The sequence below is a fragment of the Oncorhynchus mykiss genome, chromosome 19 (genome assembly GCF_057628025.1).
Source record: "Oncorhynchus mykiss isolate SJ-2025 chromosome 19, ASM5762802v1, whole genome shotgun sequence".
Classification (NCBI taxonomy): Eukaryota; Metazoa; Chordata; class Actinopteri; order Salmoniformes; family Salmonidae; genus Oncorhynchus; species Oncorhynchus mykiss.
Genome location: NC_143040.1, coordinates 25,357,663 through 25,375,411, shown reverse-complemented (window position 1 = coordinate 25,375,411; position 17,749 = coordinate 25,357,663). Strand labels below are relative to the sequence as shown.

Below are 17,749 nucleotides of genomic sequence, written 5' to 3'. Positions count from 1 at the left end.
TTTTGCATGTGACCTCTCAACATTTTTAACATGTTTTTTACAATAACATAGTTTGGGAGTTAGAGAAACTTGGATTTTTGGGCAGGGATATGTGCAGGACGCTACCCTCCGTGGCATGACCTTTACTCCAGATCAAAACTCCAAACCTACAACCTAACTTTGGACAGACCAGATACAACGTCATTTAGCACTGAGGCGTGAAGTGAAAGGTGTCGAAGCCTCTGAGGCCAACACACGGCAGGAGACTCACAGGCTACCCCTCCCAAATCTAGAGGCCTTGAAGCACCCTGCTGCTATTCAGAGACCATCCACTGGCATTTTCTACAAGAAATCTGCCTCCAGAAATAAAGCTTCTCCCAAGTGGGTGTGACACCTACTCCCGCTGCCTGCTGCACTGCTGCTTGGACTCCACCTGGCGATCTGTTCACCGTCTGCCCTGGCTTGTCTCCCCCTGTCTGGTACAGGTCCCCCCCCCTTCTCTACCGAGCTTTCGTTCGCCTCCAACACACAGGCACTGTTGGGGCGAGTGACTCTGAACTTACAATGGCTAGCCCCAAGTCGCTTATTTTTTTTTCTTGTGCATTTTGCTCTTTTGCTATTTGCCTCATGACTCCTGCATGCTATGTTGACTATAAACTTTCTTGTTTACCCTACCGTGGGATAGACTATGTTTGTTCCCACATTCGGACTCTGACTCTATTGGTTACACAGACTTTTGGACTCCCATCCTATTCTAACCACCTCTCGCCTGCTTTGTTTCACGTTACCTGATGAAATTGCTGTATAATATGATCCTGTTGCCATCTAATGCACATTCAAATGTCCTAAATCAACACCTTAGAGCTCTCCCTGTCCTCTGCCGTGCCTTGATTGTATTACTGTTGATATCTGGAAAGCTTTCTTAAGTGTCCAACAAGCTTTCTCTGCCCTTCACCTTGTTCTGAACATCTCCAAAAACAAAAGTAATGTGGTTTAGTAAGAAGAATGCCCCTCCCCACAGGTGTGATTACTACTTCTGGGGATTTAGAGCTTGAGGTAGTTACCTCATACAAGTATGGCTAGATGGTACACTGTCCTTCTCTCAGCACATATCAAAGCTGCAGGCTAAAGTTAAATATAGACTTGGTTTCCTTTATCGTAATCGCTCCTCTTTCACCCCAGCTGCACAACTAACCCTGATTCAGATGACCATCCTACCCATGCTAGACTACGGAGACATAATTGATAGACCGGCAGGAAAGGGTGCTCTCGAGCGGCTAGATGTTCTTTACCGTTCGGCCATCAGATTAGCCACCAAAGCTCCTTATAGGACACATCACTGCACTCTACTCTACACTATACTCTTCTGTAAACTGGTCATCTCTGTCTACCTGTCACAAGACCCACTGGTTGCTGCTTATTTATAAAATCATCTTAGGCCTCACTCCCCCCTATCTGAGATATCTACTGCAGGTCTCATCCTCCACATACAACACCCGTTCTGCCAGTCACATTCTGTTAAAGGTCCCCAAAGCACACACATCCCTGGGTCGCTCGTCTTTTCAGTTCGCTGCAGCTAGCGATGGAACGAGCTGCAGCAAACACTCAAACTGGACAGTTTTATCTCAATCTCTTCATTCAAAGACTCAATCATGGACACTCTTACTGACAGTTGTGGCTGCTTTGCGTGATGTATTGTTGTCTCTACCTTCTTGCCCTTTGCGCTGTTGTCTGTGCCCAACAATGTTTGTATCCTGTTTTGCGCTGCTACAATGTTGTGCTGCTGCCATGTTGTGTTGCTACCATGCTGTGCTGTCATGTGTTGCTGCCATGCTATGTTGTCGTCTTAGGTCTCGCTTTATGAGTGCTATGTTGTCTCTCTTGTCGTGATGTGTGTTTCGTCCTATATTTGTATTTCATTTATTTGTATTTTTAATCGCAGCCCCCATCCCCGCCGGAGGCCTTTTGCCTTTTTGGTAAACCGTCATTATAAATAAGAATTTGTTCTTAACTGGCTTGCCTAGTTAAATGCACTATATAGAAAGAATTACAGATGTAGGATCCTAATTTGATCTCCCTTTTGTTGCTGACAATTTTCCTGGACAGCAGGAAATGCAAACTTGTAGAGTATTCAAAGTTTAAAAAGGCTTCTTAAGTTGTTAATTTCCACTTTAAAATGTCCGACTTAATTTGCCCTGATGAAAAATGGATCAACCCCGACAAAAGCATAATAATTCACATGTCCTGTTGCTGCAGGATTATTTGTCTGCTGTAGCAAACTGGCTCAAATTAAGATCCTACATTTGTATATTGGGAATAGGATGTGATTTGAGATGAGAAACCGGTGTGTGTCTGTCTCTATCTTTAAGGGTCAGCATGGGTTGACCGGTAAAGGGTCAGGGGTTACGGTGTGACTCACACAACAATGCCAAAGCGGTTGTTGAGAAAGGGGAGCTTCTCATCAATGGGCAGGTGTCTGGATCTCCTCTGCAGGGCCGACAGCACAACCACGATGACGAACTATGTAGAATACACAAAAGAGAGCAAAGACTAGGGTTGCAAAATTCCAGAAACTTTCAATAAATTCCCTGGTTTTCCCGAAATCCTGGTTGGAGGATTCCTGGAATCAGAAGGGAATAAGCAGGATTTCTGGGAAACCAAGGAATTTATTATTTAAATATAATTTATATTTCCTTTGTGGGCTTTTGTTCTGTACAGGCTTCCTTCTTCTCACTCTGTCATTTAGGTTAGTATCGTGGACTAACTACAATGCTGTTTATCCATCCTCCGTTTTCTCCCATCACAGCCATTAACCTCTGTTAACTATTTTAAAGTCACCATTGGCCTCATGGTGAAATCCCTGAGCGGTTTCCTTCTTTCAGGCAACTGAGTTAAGAAGGACATCTGTATCTTTGTAGTGACTGGGTTTATTGATACACCATCCAAAGTGTAATTAATAACTTCACCGTGCTCAAAGGGTGCTCAATGTCTGCATTTTTTCTACCAATAGGTGCCCTTCTTTGTGAGGCATTGGAAAAAAATTATCTGTGTTTGATATTCACTGCTCGACTGAGGGATCTTACAGATAATTGTATGTTTGACTTCCTCATCTCTGTAGCCCATTCAAAAATCATGTTAAACAGTATTATTGCACACAAAGCGAATCCATGCAACTTATTATGTGACTTGTTAAGCACATTTTTACTCCTAAACTTGTTTAGGCTTGCCATAACAAAGGGATTGAACACTTTAATTTGTAAAAAATTCAAGGGGTGTGAATACTTTCCAAAGGCACTGTTGAATACATGATAATTTGTCAGAAAAATAGCATTGTCTTATTACATAAGCATATCTGTAGTAAAAAAAAACACAGTTGAACAGAATATATCTTATGTTGATGTACTACACTATCTAGAACCTAAAGGAGCTATCTAGAACCTAAAAAGGATTATTCAGCTGTCCCCATAGGAGAATCCTTTGAATAACTCTTTTTGATTCCAGGATGACCCCTTTAGGGTTCCATGTAGGACCACCGAGGGTTCTACATGGAACCCAAAAGGGTTCTACGTGGAACCAAAAAAAGGTTCTCCCTGGAACCAAACAGGGTTCTCCTATGGGGACAGCCAAACCCTTTTTTCTAAGAATGTAGTGTTACTGGCATCAGTGGACGTTGGTAACACTTTACTTGACACCTAGTGTCATAACACGTTATGATACGGTCATAACCATGTAATAATGTCATAACAGCTGACATAACTTGTAACCTGTCATAATATGGTCATAACACATATATGTAGTGACACCTGATGTGACATTGATAGCGTTATTTTATGGCTGGTTATGACACCTACAAAAGATTGTCAAAACCAACAAAACTTACCACACAACGTAAAACATTCCATTACACCATAGCCTACTTGTCAAAGGTATTTATATGTAATACAACATTTTCTGAAATTGACCATACCGAATTATCATTGTAATTGTGAACACATTGATGTCAGACATGCACCTACCCCCAATGCTCTGTTGACTGGGATGGGAATGCAGGAGACGATTTCAGGAGCAGGACAAGACACTCATTTTTTGGACTGATGACTGACATAAGGGCATGTACGTGATAGGTCTATCTGGCTTACATCATTCCGATCATACTGGTCATAATGCTTCTTGACAGTGTCATAAAGTGTAAAAACCCAACTTTAAAGAATTCATTACAACAACAAAGGATTTAAGAAACACATTTTCAAATGGAAACTTCTTGGCAGGGAAAAAATACATTTGAATAAATGTGGGTTTTGACACTCATATGTAGGTGTCACAATCAGCCATAAAATAACGCAATATATGTCCCAACAGGTGTAAACATATGGGTCATGACAGTGTTATGATCATATTATGACAGTGTAATGATCATATTATAACAGTGTTATGATCATATTATGACAGGTAATGGCAGCGGTTATGACATGGTTATGACTGTATCATAACGTGTTATGACGCTAGGTGTCAAGTAAAGTGTTACCTGGATGTTAATGTACTGTACGGGGACACAGAGACCCCTTACCGACGGAACGAGAGAATAGTGTAAGAAGAGGTCCATGGATACACCACTGTCACAGGTCTGGTTTGGAGAGCCCCTTCAAGACAAAGATAAATAAACAATTAGAAAAATGGAAGTGGACTTTCAGACTGAATAATACATCTCCGCCATGAACAAATTAGTAAGATGTGCGTATTTACAGTTATCAAGCATCCCCTTCTAACTGATACAGTAGTTAGACAAAAATTTGAATTGCACTCACATGTCGCCTCTTATCATGTTGAAACTACTTTCAACGAGCAAGGGAGTAACATAAAAGACCGTTCTTAAAAGTGACAACAGAAAGTACTGTCTACTGATAGCTCTAAGCCCCGTTTCCTAGTTGCGGTCATGTGACCTACCTTTGACCCCAAACTTCACTGATATGTTACCGTGCGATAGCATGGTCAACAGAGAGCCCAGTAACAGATAACCATGGCATCGATTCCATTCAGGTTCTCTCTCTCCAAAGGATAGTTATTTTCCTGTGAGTTTATCATTACCAAGCTCGTCACTCGTCTTCACTGTAAAATGTATTACTGTATGGGCTATTTTTCAACGGTGCTTTGAGGAACAGTAAGAAACAAAAGGTTTTATTTTGAGGAAGCAGTGCTTTGGCGTTTGAGTGCTTTCGATACACTCTGTCATTTAGGTTAGTATTGTGGAGTAAATCCAATGTTGTTGATCCATCCTAATTTTTCACCTATCACAGCCATTAAACTTTGTAACTATTTTAAAGTCACCATAGGAGTCAAGGTGAAACCACTGAGCGGTTTCCCTCTCAGGCAACTGAGTTAGGAAGGACGCTTGTATCTTTGTAGTGACTGGGTGTATTGATACACCATCCAAAGGGTAATTAATAACTTCACCATGTTCAAAGAGATAATCAATGTCTGCTTTTAATAAATATACAGTACTCGTCAAAAGTTTGGACACACCACCTCATTGAAGGGGTTTTCTTTAATTTTACTATTTTCTACATTGTAGAATAATAGTGAAGACATCAAAACTATGAAATAACACATGGAATCATGTATGAGAACCAAGTACAGGGAGTGAACATTTAATGAAAAACGGAGAGAAACAGAATACGGACAGTGTCTGGACAGGAGAAAACAAAACGACAATAATACTGACACAATAATCTAACCGAGGAACAGACATATATAGGAGGGGAAATCAACAAGGTAATGGAGTCCAGGTGAGTCCAATGAGTACTGATGCGCGTAATGATGGTGGCAGGTGTGCGTAATGAAGGGTAGCCTGGCGCCAGAGGAGGAGCAGGAACAGGCATGACAAAGTAATTTAAAAATCATGTTAAACACTATTGTTACACAGAGAGTAAGTCCACGCAATGTAGCATGTGACTTGTTAAGCACAGTTTTACTCCTGAACTTATTTAGGCTTGCCATTATCAAATGGTTTAAATACTTATTGACTCAAGGCATTTCAGCTTTTCATTTTTAATTAATTTGTAAAAATATCTAATAACATAATTTCACTTTGACATTATGGGGTGTTGTTAGTAGGCTAGTGACACAAAATCTCAATTTAATCCATTTAAAATTCTGTAACACAATTATTTTGGAAGAATTCAAGGGGTGTGAATACTTTCTAAAGGCACTGTAGTTACAACAGATAATTATAGACTTAACACGTGACAATAACTTAATTAAATATGTTACTTAAGCATATCTGGTTAACACCTGTTCCCTTCCCGTAAAGGGAATGCATCTGTCTGTGTCTTCCGGCACATACAATCATGTTTATTCCATATCAATCAATATCCACAATAAATCAAATACAGGAAAATAATAGTTTCTCTCAGCCATAGCCCAGTGGTGGCTGGTGCCGGTAGAAACTAAGAAGGCAAGATACCAATACTGTCAGGTTTGTTCAGAGGCTTGTCAACAGGTTGGTTTTTATGTGACGTTAAAGTGCCTCACAAAAGACATAAAGTTGGTAAATTGTTGTTTTGTAGTCTGATGTCAAATGTTGGCAGAAAAACTGGCCGGGCAGGTCGAGCGTACCAATGAGTGTTGTGGGGAAGCTTGTTACCAGTAAACTTTTGTGTTGTAGCTTGTGATTCACGGCACACACCGGTGAGATGGTGAAAAAACTATTCTGCAGGCTTTTGCTTTTAGGTCTCTTATATTTCTCAGTATATTTCTGGTACTCAAATGTTACTGAATCGAGTAGGAATGCTTTGCTGTCCAGTTTGAAGGATAACCAAACTGAAGGTGGATTAATAAAATCAGGAGTCTATTATAGAGTTATCCGCTTGCAGTCACTTCGGAAAAGGAACAAATAATGAAAGAAAATAGTAAGTAATGTGCTGTATAACTTCTAAATATATGCAAATATATGGATATTCTGACACTATGATTATGTTTTTCAAAATCAGGTGAAGACATTTGAAAATAAGCTAAAGATTTTCTTAATGATGTCATTTCATGGCACATGTATGGCATAGTAAGCTAAAAGGCTATTGTTGATTAAATAATTTGATCATAGCTTGATCATAGCTTTCATATAGCGTTTTATTTCTTGACTCACATAGTAGAAGTACATTAAATACATATATAGTGAATTTGGTATGACTAACAAGTATGAATGATGTAACATCATGATTCTCAGGTTACCCATGTGTTCATTTCACGTTACCATACCTCCAAAATCACGTTGTTGTCACGCCTCCCTTGGGGGTCTGGAGAATTTTGTATCGTAAAAACGGTTTGAATGGTCCGCTGACATGATTTTGATTGGATGCTACATTTTAAGAACCCTCCCCATATGCCCGTAGAAGCGGTTGTGTGTATCATGTGGCGTCCCTTGAGAGCGCAGGAACAAAATGTACAGCACATACGGAAAGTAATTCATACTTTCATTTTTCCACATTTTGTTACGTTACAGCCTTATACCTAAAATGTATGAAATAAAAAAAATTCACGTTACAGCCTTATACCTAAAATGTATGAAATAAACATTTTTCCTCATCAATCTACATACAATAAATACCCTGTAGCCCCCTCCAGTAACCACGAGCACAACGGTTCCGTGATTTTAACTGGCGGCTTTATTCTGTAGTTTTAGTCAGAATTATCACCTTCCGTGAGAACTATAAAGTAAATGAAAATACAGTTAAGCACAGTCTTACAACCTTCTGGTCTTACGAGTGACTTATTAGCTTGGTAACATAACTCTGAAGTGCTTACATACAAAAAAAGTTTAGCCGGAGCAATAACAGTATCAGATTAAAACACATGAACAAAGGAAAAATACCTCATTGGCTGCTTATTACAGAAGGGAGGAAATCAAAACTTCACACTTATTATTCCTGGCATGAATTCACGGTTCATCCTTAATTATTCTAACGTTTCCATCCTAACATACACACTTCAACCTTTACGAACTACACCCGAAGACATGGAAATTTTGCTAACACAGCGAGGTATTGCCTTCACTCCAAAGGTGTGTTGCTACGATAATGATCCCCGTTACAACAGTTATTAGCCACGTAGTTCCGTTTGTCTCCCCCGCATAGCGAACACGTAAACAATTCAAACAAAAAACAACGACATAGACTTACAGGTAAATTGTCAGTTACATACCCCCTAATGACAAAGCGAAAACTGTTTTTTTTTTTTTTTTTACATTTTTACAAATGTATAAAAAAACAAACTGAAATACCTTATTTACATAAGTATTCAGACTATGAGAGTCAAAATTGAGCTCAGGTGCATCCTGTTTCCATTGATCATTCTTGACATGTTTCTACAACTTGTTTGGAGTCCACATAAGGTCCCACAGTTGACAGTGCATGTCAGAGAAAAAAACCAAGCCATGAGGTTGAAGGTATTGTCCATAGAGCTCTGAGACAGGATTGTATCGAGCCACATCTGGTGAAGGGTACCAAAAAATGTCTGCAGCATTGAAGCAAGAACATAGTGGCCTTTATCATTCTTAAATGGAAGAAGTTTGGAACCACCAAGACTCTTCCTAGAGCTCCCCGCCTGGGCAAACTGAGAAATCGGGGGAGAAGGACCTTGGTCAGGAAGGTGACCAAGATCCCGATGGTTACCCTGACAGAGCTCCAGAGTTCCTATGTGGGGATGGGAAAACCTTCCAGAAGGACAACCATCTCTGCAGCACTCCACCAATCAGGCCTTTATGGTAGAGTGGCCAGACGGAAGCCACTCCTCAGTAAAAGACACATGACAGCCCGCTTGGAGTTTGACAAAAGGCACCTAAAGGACTCTCAGACCTTGAGAAACAAGATTCTCTGGTCTGATGAAACCAAGATTGAACTCTTTGGGCTGAATGCCAAGTGCCACGTCTGGAGGAAACCTGGCACCATCCCTACAGCGAACTTTGGTGGTGGCAGCATCCTGCTGTGGGTATGTATTTCAGTGACAGGGACTGGGAGACTAGTCAGGATCGAGGGAAAGATGAATGGAGCAATGGACAGAGAGATCCTTGATGAAAACCTACTCCAGAGTGCTCAGGACCTCAGAGTGTGGCGAAAGTTCACCTTCCAACAGGACAACGACCCTCATCAAACAGCCAAGACAATGCAGGAGTGGCCACGGGGAAAGTCTCTGAATGTCCTTGAGTGGCCCAGCCAAAGCCCGGATTTGAACCCTTTTGAAACATCTCTGGAGAGACCTGAAAATAGCTGTGCCCAAGAAGACTCGAGGCTGTAATCGCTGCCAAAGTTGCTTCAACAAAGTACTGAGTAAAGGGTCTGAATACTGATGTAAATGTGTTATTTCCGTTGTTTAATTTTTTTTTACATTTGCAAAGATTTCTAAAAACCTGTTTTTGCTTTGTCATTATGGGGTATTGTGTGTAGATTGATGAGGGGGGGGGGACAATTTAATCAATTTTAGAAAGAGGCTGTAACGTAACAAAATGTGGAAGAAGTCAACGGGTCTGAATACTTTCCGAATGCACTGTAGCTACTCTTTGCTTCAGATGACCATCAGGCCAGTAATGCAATCATACTGTAGGCCTGTGGCTGCATTGGTGATGCAAGCCGTATATCAAGCTGCTAAATGGATTCAAATAGCTGATATACTGAGACAGTGACAATCAAATAAAAGAGATCGGAGATCTTACAGCCTGACAACAAGGAAATGTTCATTTGAGAATACAACAGAAACACAGACACATTACGGACAGAAACCCTTCCCCTCTTTATTGCAGGATTCTGATGTGATTAATCACCATTAGTTCATGAGACGCGCGTTTATTTTGAAGTCTAGTTTAACTATTAAAAGAAGTTCAAACACTTCACTTCAAAGAATCAACACTTTTTCACTTCAAAATGTACAAATGTCGTGGTGGCGATTTTAGCATGTAAATCTTCAAATCAAAATCGAATTTTATTGGTCACATACACATGGTTAGCAGATGTTAATGCGAGTGTAGCGAAGTGCTTGTGCTTCTTGTTTCCGATTATGCAGTAATATCTAACAAGTAATCTAACAAATTCACAACAACCATCTTATACACACAAATACACACAAATGTAAAGGGATGAATAGAATATGTACATTTAAATATATGGATGAGCAATGGTGTGCGGCATAGGCAAGATGCAGTAGATGGTATAGAATGCAGTATATACAGTGGGGCAAAAAAGTATTTAGTCAGCCACCAATTGTGCATAATCTCCCACTTAAAAGATGAGAGTTGCCTGTAATATACTTATACTTAATACTTATTTTCCACCATAATTTGCAAATAAATTCATAAAAAATCCTACAATGTGATTTTCTGGATTTTTTTTCTCATTTTGTCTGTCATAGTTGAAGTGTACCTATGATGAAAATTACAGGCCTCTCTCATCTTTTTAAGTGGGATAACTTGCACAATTGGTGGCTGACTAAATACTTTTTGCCCCACTGTACATATGAGATGAGTAATTTAGGATATGTAACATTACTAAAGTGGCATTATTTAAAGTGACTAGTGATACCTTTTCATTTAAGTGGCCAGAGATTTGAGTCTGTATGTTGGCAGCAGCCTCTCTATGTTCGTGATGGCTGTTTAACAGTCTGATGGCCTTGAGATAGAAGCTGTTTTTCAGTCTCTCTGTCCCAGTTTCGATGCACCTGTACTGACCTCGCCTTCGGATGATAGCGGGGTGAAAAGGCAGTGGCTCAGGTGGTTGTTCTCCTTGGTGATCTTTTTGGCCTTCCTGTGACATCGGGTGCAGTAGGTATCCTGGAGGGCAGGTAGTTTGCCCCTGGTGACGCATTGCGCAGACTATCCTCTGGAGAGCCTTGCGGTTGAGGGCGGTGCAATTACCATACCAAGCGGTGGTACAGCCCGACAGGATGCTCTCAATTGTGCATCTGTAAAAGTGTTTTAGATGACAAGCCAAATTTCTTCAGCCTCCTGAGGTTGAAGAGGCACTGTTGGGCCTTCTTCATCATGCTGTCTGTGTGGGTGGACCATTTCAGTTTGTCCGTGATGTGTATGCTGAGGAACTTTCCACCTTCTCCACTACTGTCCTGTCAATGTGGATGGGGGGGTGCTCCCTCTGCTATTTCCTGTAGTCCATGATCATCTCCTTTGTTTTGTTGATGTTGAGTGAGAGGTTTCCTGACACCACACTCCGAGGGCCCTCACCTCCTCCCTTTAGGCCGTCTCGTCATTGTTGGTAAGGAGGCCTACCACTGTAGTGTCGTCTGCAAACTTGATGATTGAGTTGGAGGCATGCATGGCCATGCAGTCATGAGTGAACAGGGAGTACAGGAGCGGGCTGAAAACGCACCGTTGTGGGGCCCCAATGTTGAGGATCAGTGGTGGGGGAGATGTTGTTTCCTACCTTCACCACCTGGGGCGGCCCGTCAGAAAGTCCAGGTTAACACGTTTAAATGTTTTACTCACATTGGCCACGGAGAAGGAGAGCCCACAGGCTTTGGTAGCAGGCATTGTATTGTCCTGTTATCCGTGATTGACTGTAGACCCTGCCACATACGTCTTGTGTTTTAGCCATTGAATTGCGACTCTACTTTGTCTCTATACTGACACTTTGCTTGTTTGATTGCCTTGCGAAGGGAATAGCTGCACTGTTTGTAGTCGGTCATGTTTCCAGTCGCCTTGCCATGATTAAAAGCGGTGGTTCGCGCTTTCAGTTTTGCGCGAATGCTGCCATTAATCCACGGTTTCTGGTTAGGGAAGGTTTTAATAGTCACAGAGGGTACGACATCTCCGATGCACTTGCTAATAAACTCGCTCACCGAGTCGGCGTATACATCAATGTTGTTGTCTGAGGCTATCCAGAACATATCCCAGTCCACGTGATCGAAGCAATCTTAAAACGTGGTTGGTCAGACCAGCAGTGTATTGACCTGAGCAAGGGCGTTTCCTGTTTTTGTTTCTGTCTTTCGGCTGGGAGCATCAAAAGGGATTCATGGTCAGATTTGCCGTAGGCAGGGTGTGGGAGGGCTTTGTATGCCTCGTAGAAGTTAGAGTAGCAATGATCCAGAATTCTGCCAGCTCGTGTCGCGCATTCGATATGCTGATATGTATTGATCTTAGGTTAGCTTTGTAAAAATCCCCAGCTACAACAAATGCAGCCTCGGGATGTATGGTTTCCAGTTTACATAGAGTCCAGTGAAGTTCTTTCAAGGCCGATGAGGTATCTGCTTGGGGGGATATACACGGCTGTGACTATAATTGAAGAGAATTTCATTGGAAGATAATGCGGTCGGCATTTGATATTAAGGAATTCAAGGTCAGGTGAACAAAAGGACTTGAGTTCCTGTATGTTGTTGTGATTACACCATTAGTCGTTAATCATAAGGCATACACCCCCGCCCTTCTTCTTACAGAGAGATGTTTGTTTCTGTCAGCGCGATGTGTGAAGAAACCAGGTGGCTGTATCGACTCTGACAACGTATCCCGAGTGAGCCATGTTTCCTTGAAAGAGAGAATGTTACAATCTCTGATGTCTCTCTGGAAGGCAACTCGCGCCCTAATTTTGTCCACCTTGTATCTAGAGATTGTACATTGGCGAGTAATATGCTTGGAAGCGGTGGATGGTGTGCTCGCCTTCTGAGTCTGACCAGTTGGTGGGGCAAACTCAGCCATTTTATTTTTACGCATGCTAGTAAAGCCACTACACAACACAACACTAAACTATACATTAATTGCACTATAACGGAGACAAAGAGTGCCCATGAACTGTTAGGGTCTACATAAAGCTGTCCCAACAGCAGAGCTTTCCTTTCAGCAACATGGAGTGAATCCTTACCACTGCTACACCTAATATGGCTGACTTGCTTAAATAAATAACGTTTCTACTGACTCCTTGTGGATTTGTGTAGATAAGAACTACATTCTCCAACAATCATGAACCATACACAAACATTATTACATTCATGTTCAGCAAATTCATAATGTGTGCTCTTATATCATTAACACTTAGCTCCAAGTATAAGCAAGTGCAAGCAAACAAGCTGTGACGAGGTAGGCCTATTCATTCAGCACTTTCAAAATGGACACCAACAGAAATTGTGAGTCCATGTAACTTACTATGTGATTTGTTAAGACAAATTTTACTCCTGAACTAATTTAGGCTTGGCTAAACAAAGGGGCTGAATACTGATGCATCAACTATATTTTAGTTATGCATTTTTTTTGTTATCTTAAAAAATATTTTTAAAGTCTTTGACATTATAGAGTATTTTGTGTACATTTGACAACAAATGTCAATTAAATCCATTTGAATCCCACTTTGTAACACAATAACATTTGAAGAAATCCCAGGGGTCTAAATAATACTATCCCAGGGGTCTAAATAATACTATAGCAAGTCATTACTTTACTCACATTTTCTTTTGTCCAGTGTAACCGATGTGAAACGGCTAGCTAGTTAGCGGTGGTGCGCGCTAATAGCGTTTCAATCGGTGACGTCACCGATTGAGACCTTGAAGTAGTTGTTCCCCTTGCTCCGCAAGGGCCGCGGCTTTTGTGGCTCGATGGGTAACGCTGCTTCGTGGGTGTCAGTCGTCGATGTGTGCAGAGGGTCCCTGGTTTGAGCCAAGGTAGGGGCGAGGAGAGGGACGGAAGCTATACTGTTACACCAGCACCTGAACCAATTTAATATTTGATTTTTCAGAAACTACAGAGACCAAAACCCACAAAACCCCCTTTGTGACCGAGGAATTCAAGAAATGCCCAGATCCCTCTCCACTTCTTGGTACATGGTAACATGAAAAACAATAAATACAATTCCCTATCAATACCAATAGTACTGATACCACTTCTAAGGGCATCAAGTCGCCACATGAAAAGATTAAGTTCATTTAACGTCAGTGGGGCCTTTCAGGGTGGAGTTCTCTACGCCAGGTCTGTAGGGAGGTGGTCGCTACAAACCACATGACTGCATCGCCCTCCAGAAGGTTGCTCTCAACATCCCCTTCCGCCATCGTGAAGAGCACCTTAAGTTCTGACTCCACTACCTCCATCCTGTCTTACAGCGCCAACAGCTGAACTATGGCATCTATGTTATCAATGAGGTACAGTACAACACACATTTGGAAATGTAAAACTTAAATTTAACACTTACATTTAAACACTTGAATGAAACACTTAGGACCTGTTTCCGGGAAACAGATTAAGCCTAGTCCTGCACTAAATAGATAATACAATGAAGATTATCCATTCAGCATGCTATTAAGACCAGAATTAGGCCTAATGTGTTTCCAGAAATATGTCCCTTAAATGATGTAGAGCCTAGTTCCTCTCTAGGTTCCTGCTTCTTTAGTGAGTTTTTCCTAGCCACCATGCTTCTACATCTGCATTGCTTGCTGTTTGAGGTTTTAGGCTGGGTTTCTGTATAGCACTTTGTGACATGTTAAATCTACATTTGATTGGTTTACAGTAAGATGTTTAATTTTCATCTTGAGGATGCCTTTTACCTTTATTAGGATGGAGAGAACATGTTCAACAGGGCCAAGCTGGTGAACATTGGCTATGCTGAGGCCCTGAAAGAGTATGACTACGACTGCTTTGTGTTCAGTGGCGTGGACATCATCCCCATGGATGACCGCAACCCCTACAAATGCTTCAGCCAGCCCAGACACCTGTCTGTCTCCATGGACAAGTACGTGTGATGTCCTATTGCAGTGCCACAGTACGATGTCGACCTCGAAAGATAACCTTTATTTTTGAGTGAACTATCACTTTAAATGATTAAATGCTGACTCAGTGGTTGTTAATGTTTCCTCATACCTACTGTATTACCCAGGGGGGGAAAGGACTCTAAGGGCTCGATGCAATCTGTATCGCTGAAGCGTTAGAGATTACGCCATTTAAATGTGAAGGTATTTCCCGATGGAACCGACATATGCAGGGTTTCCCCGGGAATGCAGTCTCCACTAACACAGGAACATTGCTTTTAAATGTAACTCTGGCTACAACGCAGAACTTTAGCGCTACGGATTGAATAGATCCCTAACACTTCTTCAATTCCTAGCATCGGAGGCCACAGCACGACAGAACAGTAATAATATAATATGCCATAATATATATTTGACATTTAGCAAACACTCTTATCCAAAGTGACATGCATGCATGCATTTTGTTGGCACCGGGAATCCAACCCACTATTCTGAGTGATCCACTCACGGAGCTGCAGTGGACCACCAAGGGAGAGCCCGTCATGTCCAACGCGTGGCTATCACAGCTCCTCGCATATCTAGCATATCTGTTTTTTCTGATTGAGCATATCGATTTTTTGATTGTCTTCCTCTCATCCATAGTTTACCCGATAATCAGTTCTTTGGTGGTGTCTCATCGTTGAGTAAGGAGCAGCGTCATTGTCACGCCCTGACCTTAGTTATCTTTGTTTTCTTTATTATTTTGGTTAGGTCAGGGTGTGACGAGGGTGGTTTGTTTAGTTTTTGTATTGTCTAGGGTTTTTTGTATGTCTAGGGGTTTGTTAGTCTAGGTGTTTATATGTCTATGGTTGCCTGGATTGGTTCTCAATCAGAGGCAGCTGTTTATTGTTGTTTCTGATTGGGAACCATATTTAGGTAGCCATATTCCTTGGTTATTTTGTGGGTTGTTATTCTATGTTTAGTTGCCTGTTCTGCACTAGCCATATTGCTTCATGGTTAGTTTTGTTCAGTGCTCGTTCTGCTATTAAATAAGTACGTTCGCTTACCATGCTGCGCCTTGGTCTCCTCTTTATGACGACCGTGACAGTCATGAAAATCAACGGCTTTCCGAGCAGCTACTGGGGCTGGGGTGGTGAAGATGACATTTTCAACAGGTAAGAAAATGTTTAACCTCCTAAACATGTACCACATCGTAACTCTTGATCTTACTAACTTTTGCCTGCTCGTAAAATCACATGATGCACACTGGATGATGTCATCAGTATCTCCGGATGATGTCATCGAAAACACATCTTTCACTTAACACTTATCTTTTCGACTACAAAACATAGAAACCTGCCATTGCCACATTATGTTGACATTGCGGTGGTGCTGGAGAGGATGCTTTTTGTTAAAAGTTTTTTTCTTCTTCTCTTAATCAATTTAATCAAATTCCTTTCACTGGTCTTATAGGGTGAATAACAGGAATGTCCATCCCTCGTCCGGACAGCGTAGTCGGAAAATGCCGAATGATCCATCACGAAAGAGACTAAAATAACAACGACAATCCTGAGAGGTAAAGCTTTAGAACCGCATTCACTAAGTTCCCCCTCCAGTTTTGAACTACCACCTGTTCCCCAACTATACTCCAAATGTTGATGACAGTTGATTATTTTTTCCTGCAGGTTCAAGAGAATAGATCATTACGTTAAAGACGATGGATACTGATGGCCTCCACTCTCTCGAGTACGAAGTTGTCGCAGTTGAAAAGCATGACCTGTTCACAAAGACTACAGTAGATGTGGGGATGACACCCAAAGATAAAGAAGACGTGGACAAAGGATGAATGAGGAAGAGATGAACTAGCAGGGCTGGATCTTGGGCCTGACTAATCGATGTCTGTATGTAGCCTCGCTACTTTTATAGCCTCGCTACTGTTTTCCACTGTCTTTGTACTGTTTTGATTTATTTATCTATTGTTCACCTAATACCTTTTATGCACTATTGGTTAGAGCCTGTAAGTAAGCATTTCGCTATAAGGTCAACTACACCTGTTGTATTCGGCGCACGTGACAAAATAAACTTTGATTTGAATGTGCGGTTTGCTCATAATATTCTACACATTTTGCTATGACGCTGAGAAAATGTTTCAGATTTAAAGCTGTTTTCTGGCAATTCTACATATTTGTCCATGGCTTATGACATGTTAATATGCTGTCTGGGGGGCCCCTGACCTCCAGTGGTCCCTCTGGGGGTTGGGGTCCCCGGGGCGCGTGCCCGTTCGTAAATCCGGCCCTGTGAAGAAGGCAGGAACCACCTGGAATGAGGTCAAGGAAACTGTCCAGAACAGAGTTAACTGGAGATGCACCGTTGAGGCCCTTTGCTCCACTAGGAGCTGAAAGAAGTCAAGTAAGTGAAGTCAAGGGGAGGCCTGTGTCAATAGAGTATGTAAACTTCTGTCACCTGTGCATACAGTACGAGAGGTGCTGAGTAAAGAGGGCAGCGCGCTATTGCAGAGGCTGCAGCGGTTATAATGCAACACAGTAGAAACATCTACTGACTGACTTAGTATGAATCTTTGAGGTGTCATGACGTCCACCTACTAATTGGCCCGTTTGTCCCTCAAGCTGCCCGATTGGCAGAGCTTTGTGCAGTACTGCTTTCACCATAATCCTAATGCAAGTTTCCAACTCTGAAATAACCCCGCTCCAATTTCCAATTGGGAAAGTCTGAGATTTTGATACCCACATTTACGAGTTGTGACATTTCAGCTCTGATCATTCACCTTTTCAAGGAGCATTTGAAGGCAGCTTTACTTTTGGTTTTCAAATATTGTATGGTTGCTCTACACTAGTGTACATCAAGCAATGGCCATGGAATGTAAAGGTTTCAGAGATGCTTTTTGTTGTTGTTGATCGAATGTGTTGCCTTTCCTTATTTTCTCTGTGAAAATCTGAACTTTCATGTTTTGTTAATGGGTTATTATAGTGTGGCTACTGTGTGAGTCATGGGAAACTCCAACAAACAATTAGAACATGTTCGACATTTCAAAATAAATACATTTGCCAATTAA

The 17,749-nt window shown here is 41.5% G+C and overlaps 1 protein-coding gene and 1 long non-coding RNA gene across 11 annotated transcripts in view; one reads left to right on the top strand and one right to left on the bottom strand.

Annotated features, from left to right (window-relative positions):
* The window catches only part of stra6l (STRA6-like), a 24,898-nt gene extending 16,860 nt beyond the window's left edge, over positions 1 to 8,038 (bottom strand). For 2 of the 10 annotated variants that reach the window (XR_016488853.1, XM_090210598.1), the window contains exons 1-3: positions 4,785 to 4,921; positions 4,547 to 4,619; positions 2,399 to 2,499 (exon numbers count right to left, since the gene is read on the bottom strand). Coding sequence is in view for 8 of the 10 variants with exons in the window: in XM_090210598.1 (XP_090066724.1) it covers positions 2,399 to 2,499; positions 4,547 to 4,619; positions 4,785 to 4,801 (191 nt within the window). In the remaining 2 variants the exon portion in view is untranslated. Of the gene's footprint in view, positions 1 to 2,398; positions 2,500 to 4,504; positions 4,620 to 4,784; positions 5,130 to 7,843 lie in introns of those variants that run through there. The other 8 variants (XR_016488852.1, XM_021573512.3, XM_021573516.3 and 5 more) reach the window with 6 other exon arrangements.
* Positions 6,450 to 17,749, top strand: LOC110497419 (uncharacterized). Its single transcript, XR_016488854.1, has 7 exons — positions 6,450 to 6,884; positions 13,695 to 13,775; positions 13,905 to 14,094; positions 14,506 to 14,681; positions 15,785 to 15,851; positions 16,150 to 16,252; positions 16,362 to 17,749. It is a non-coding gene; the product is annotated as an uncharacterized LOC110497419 (long non-coding RNA).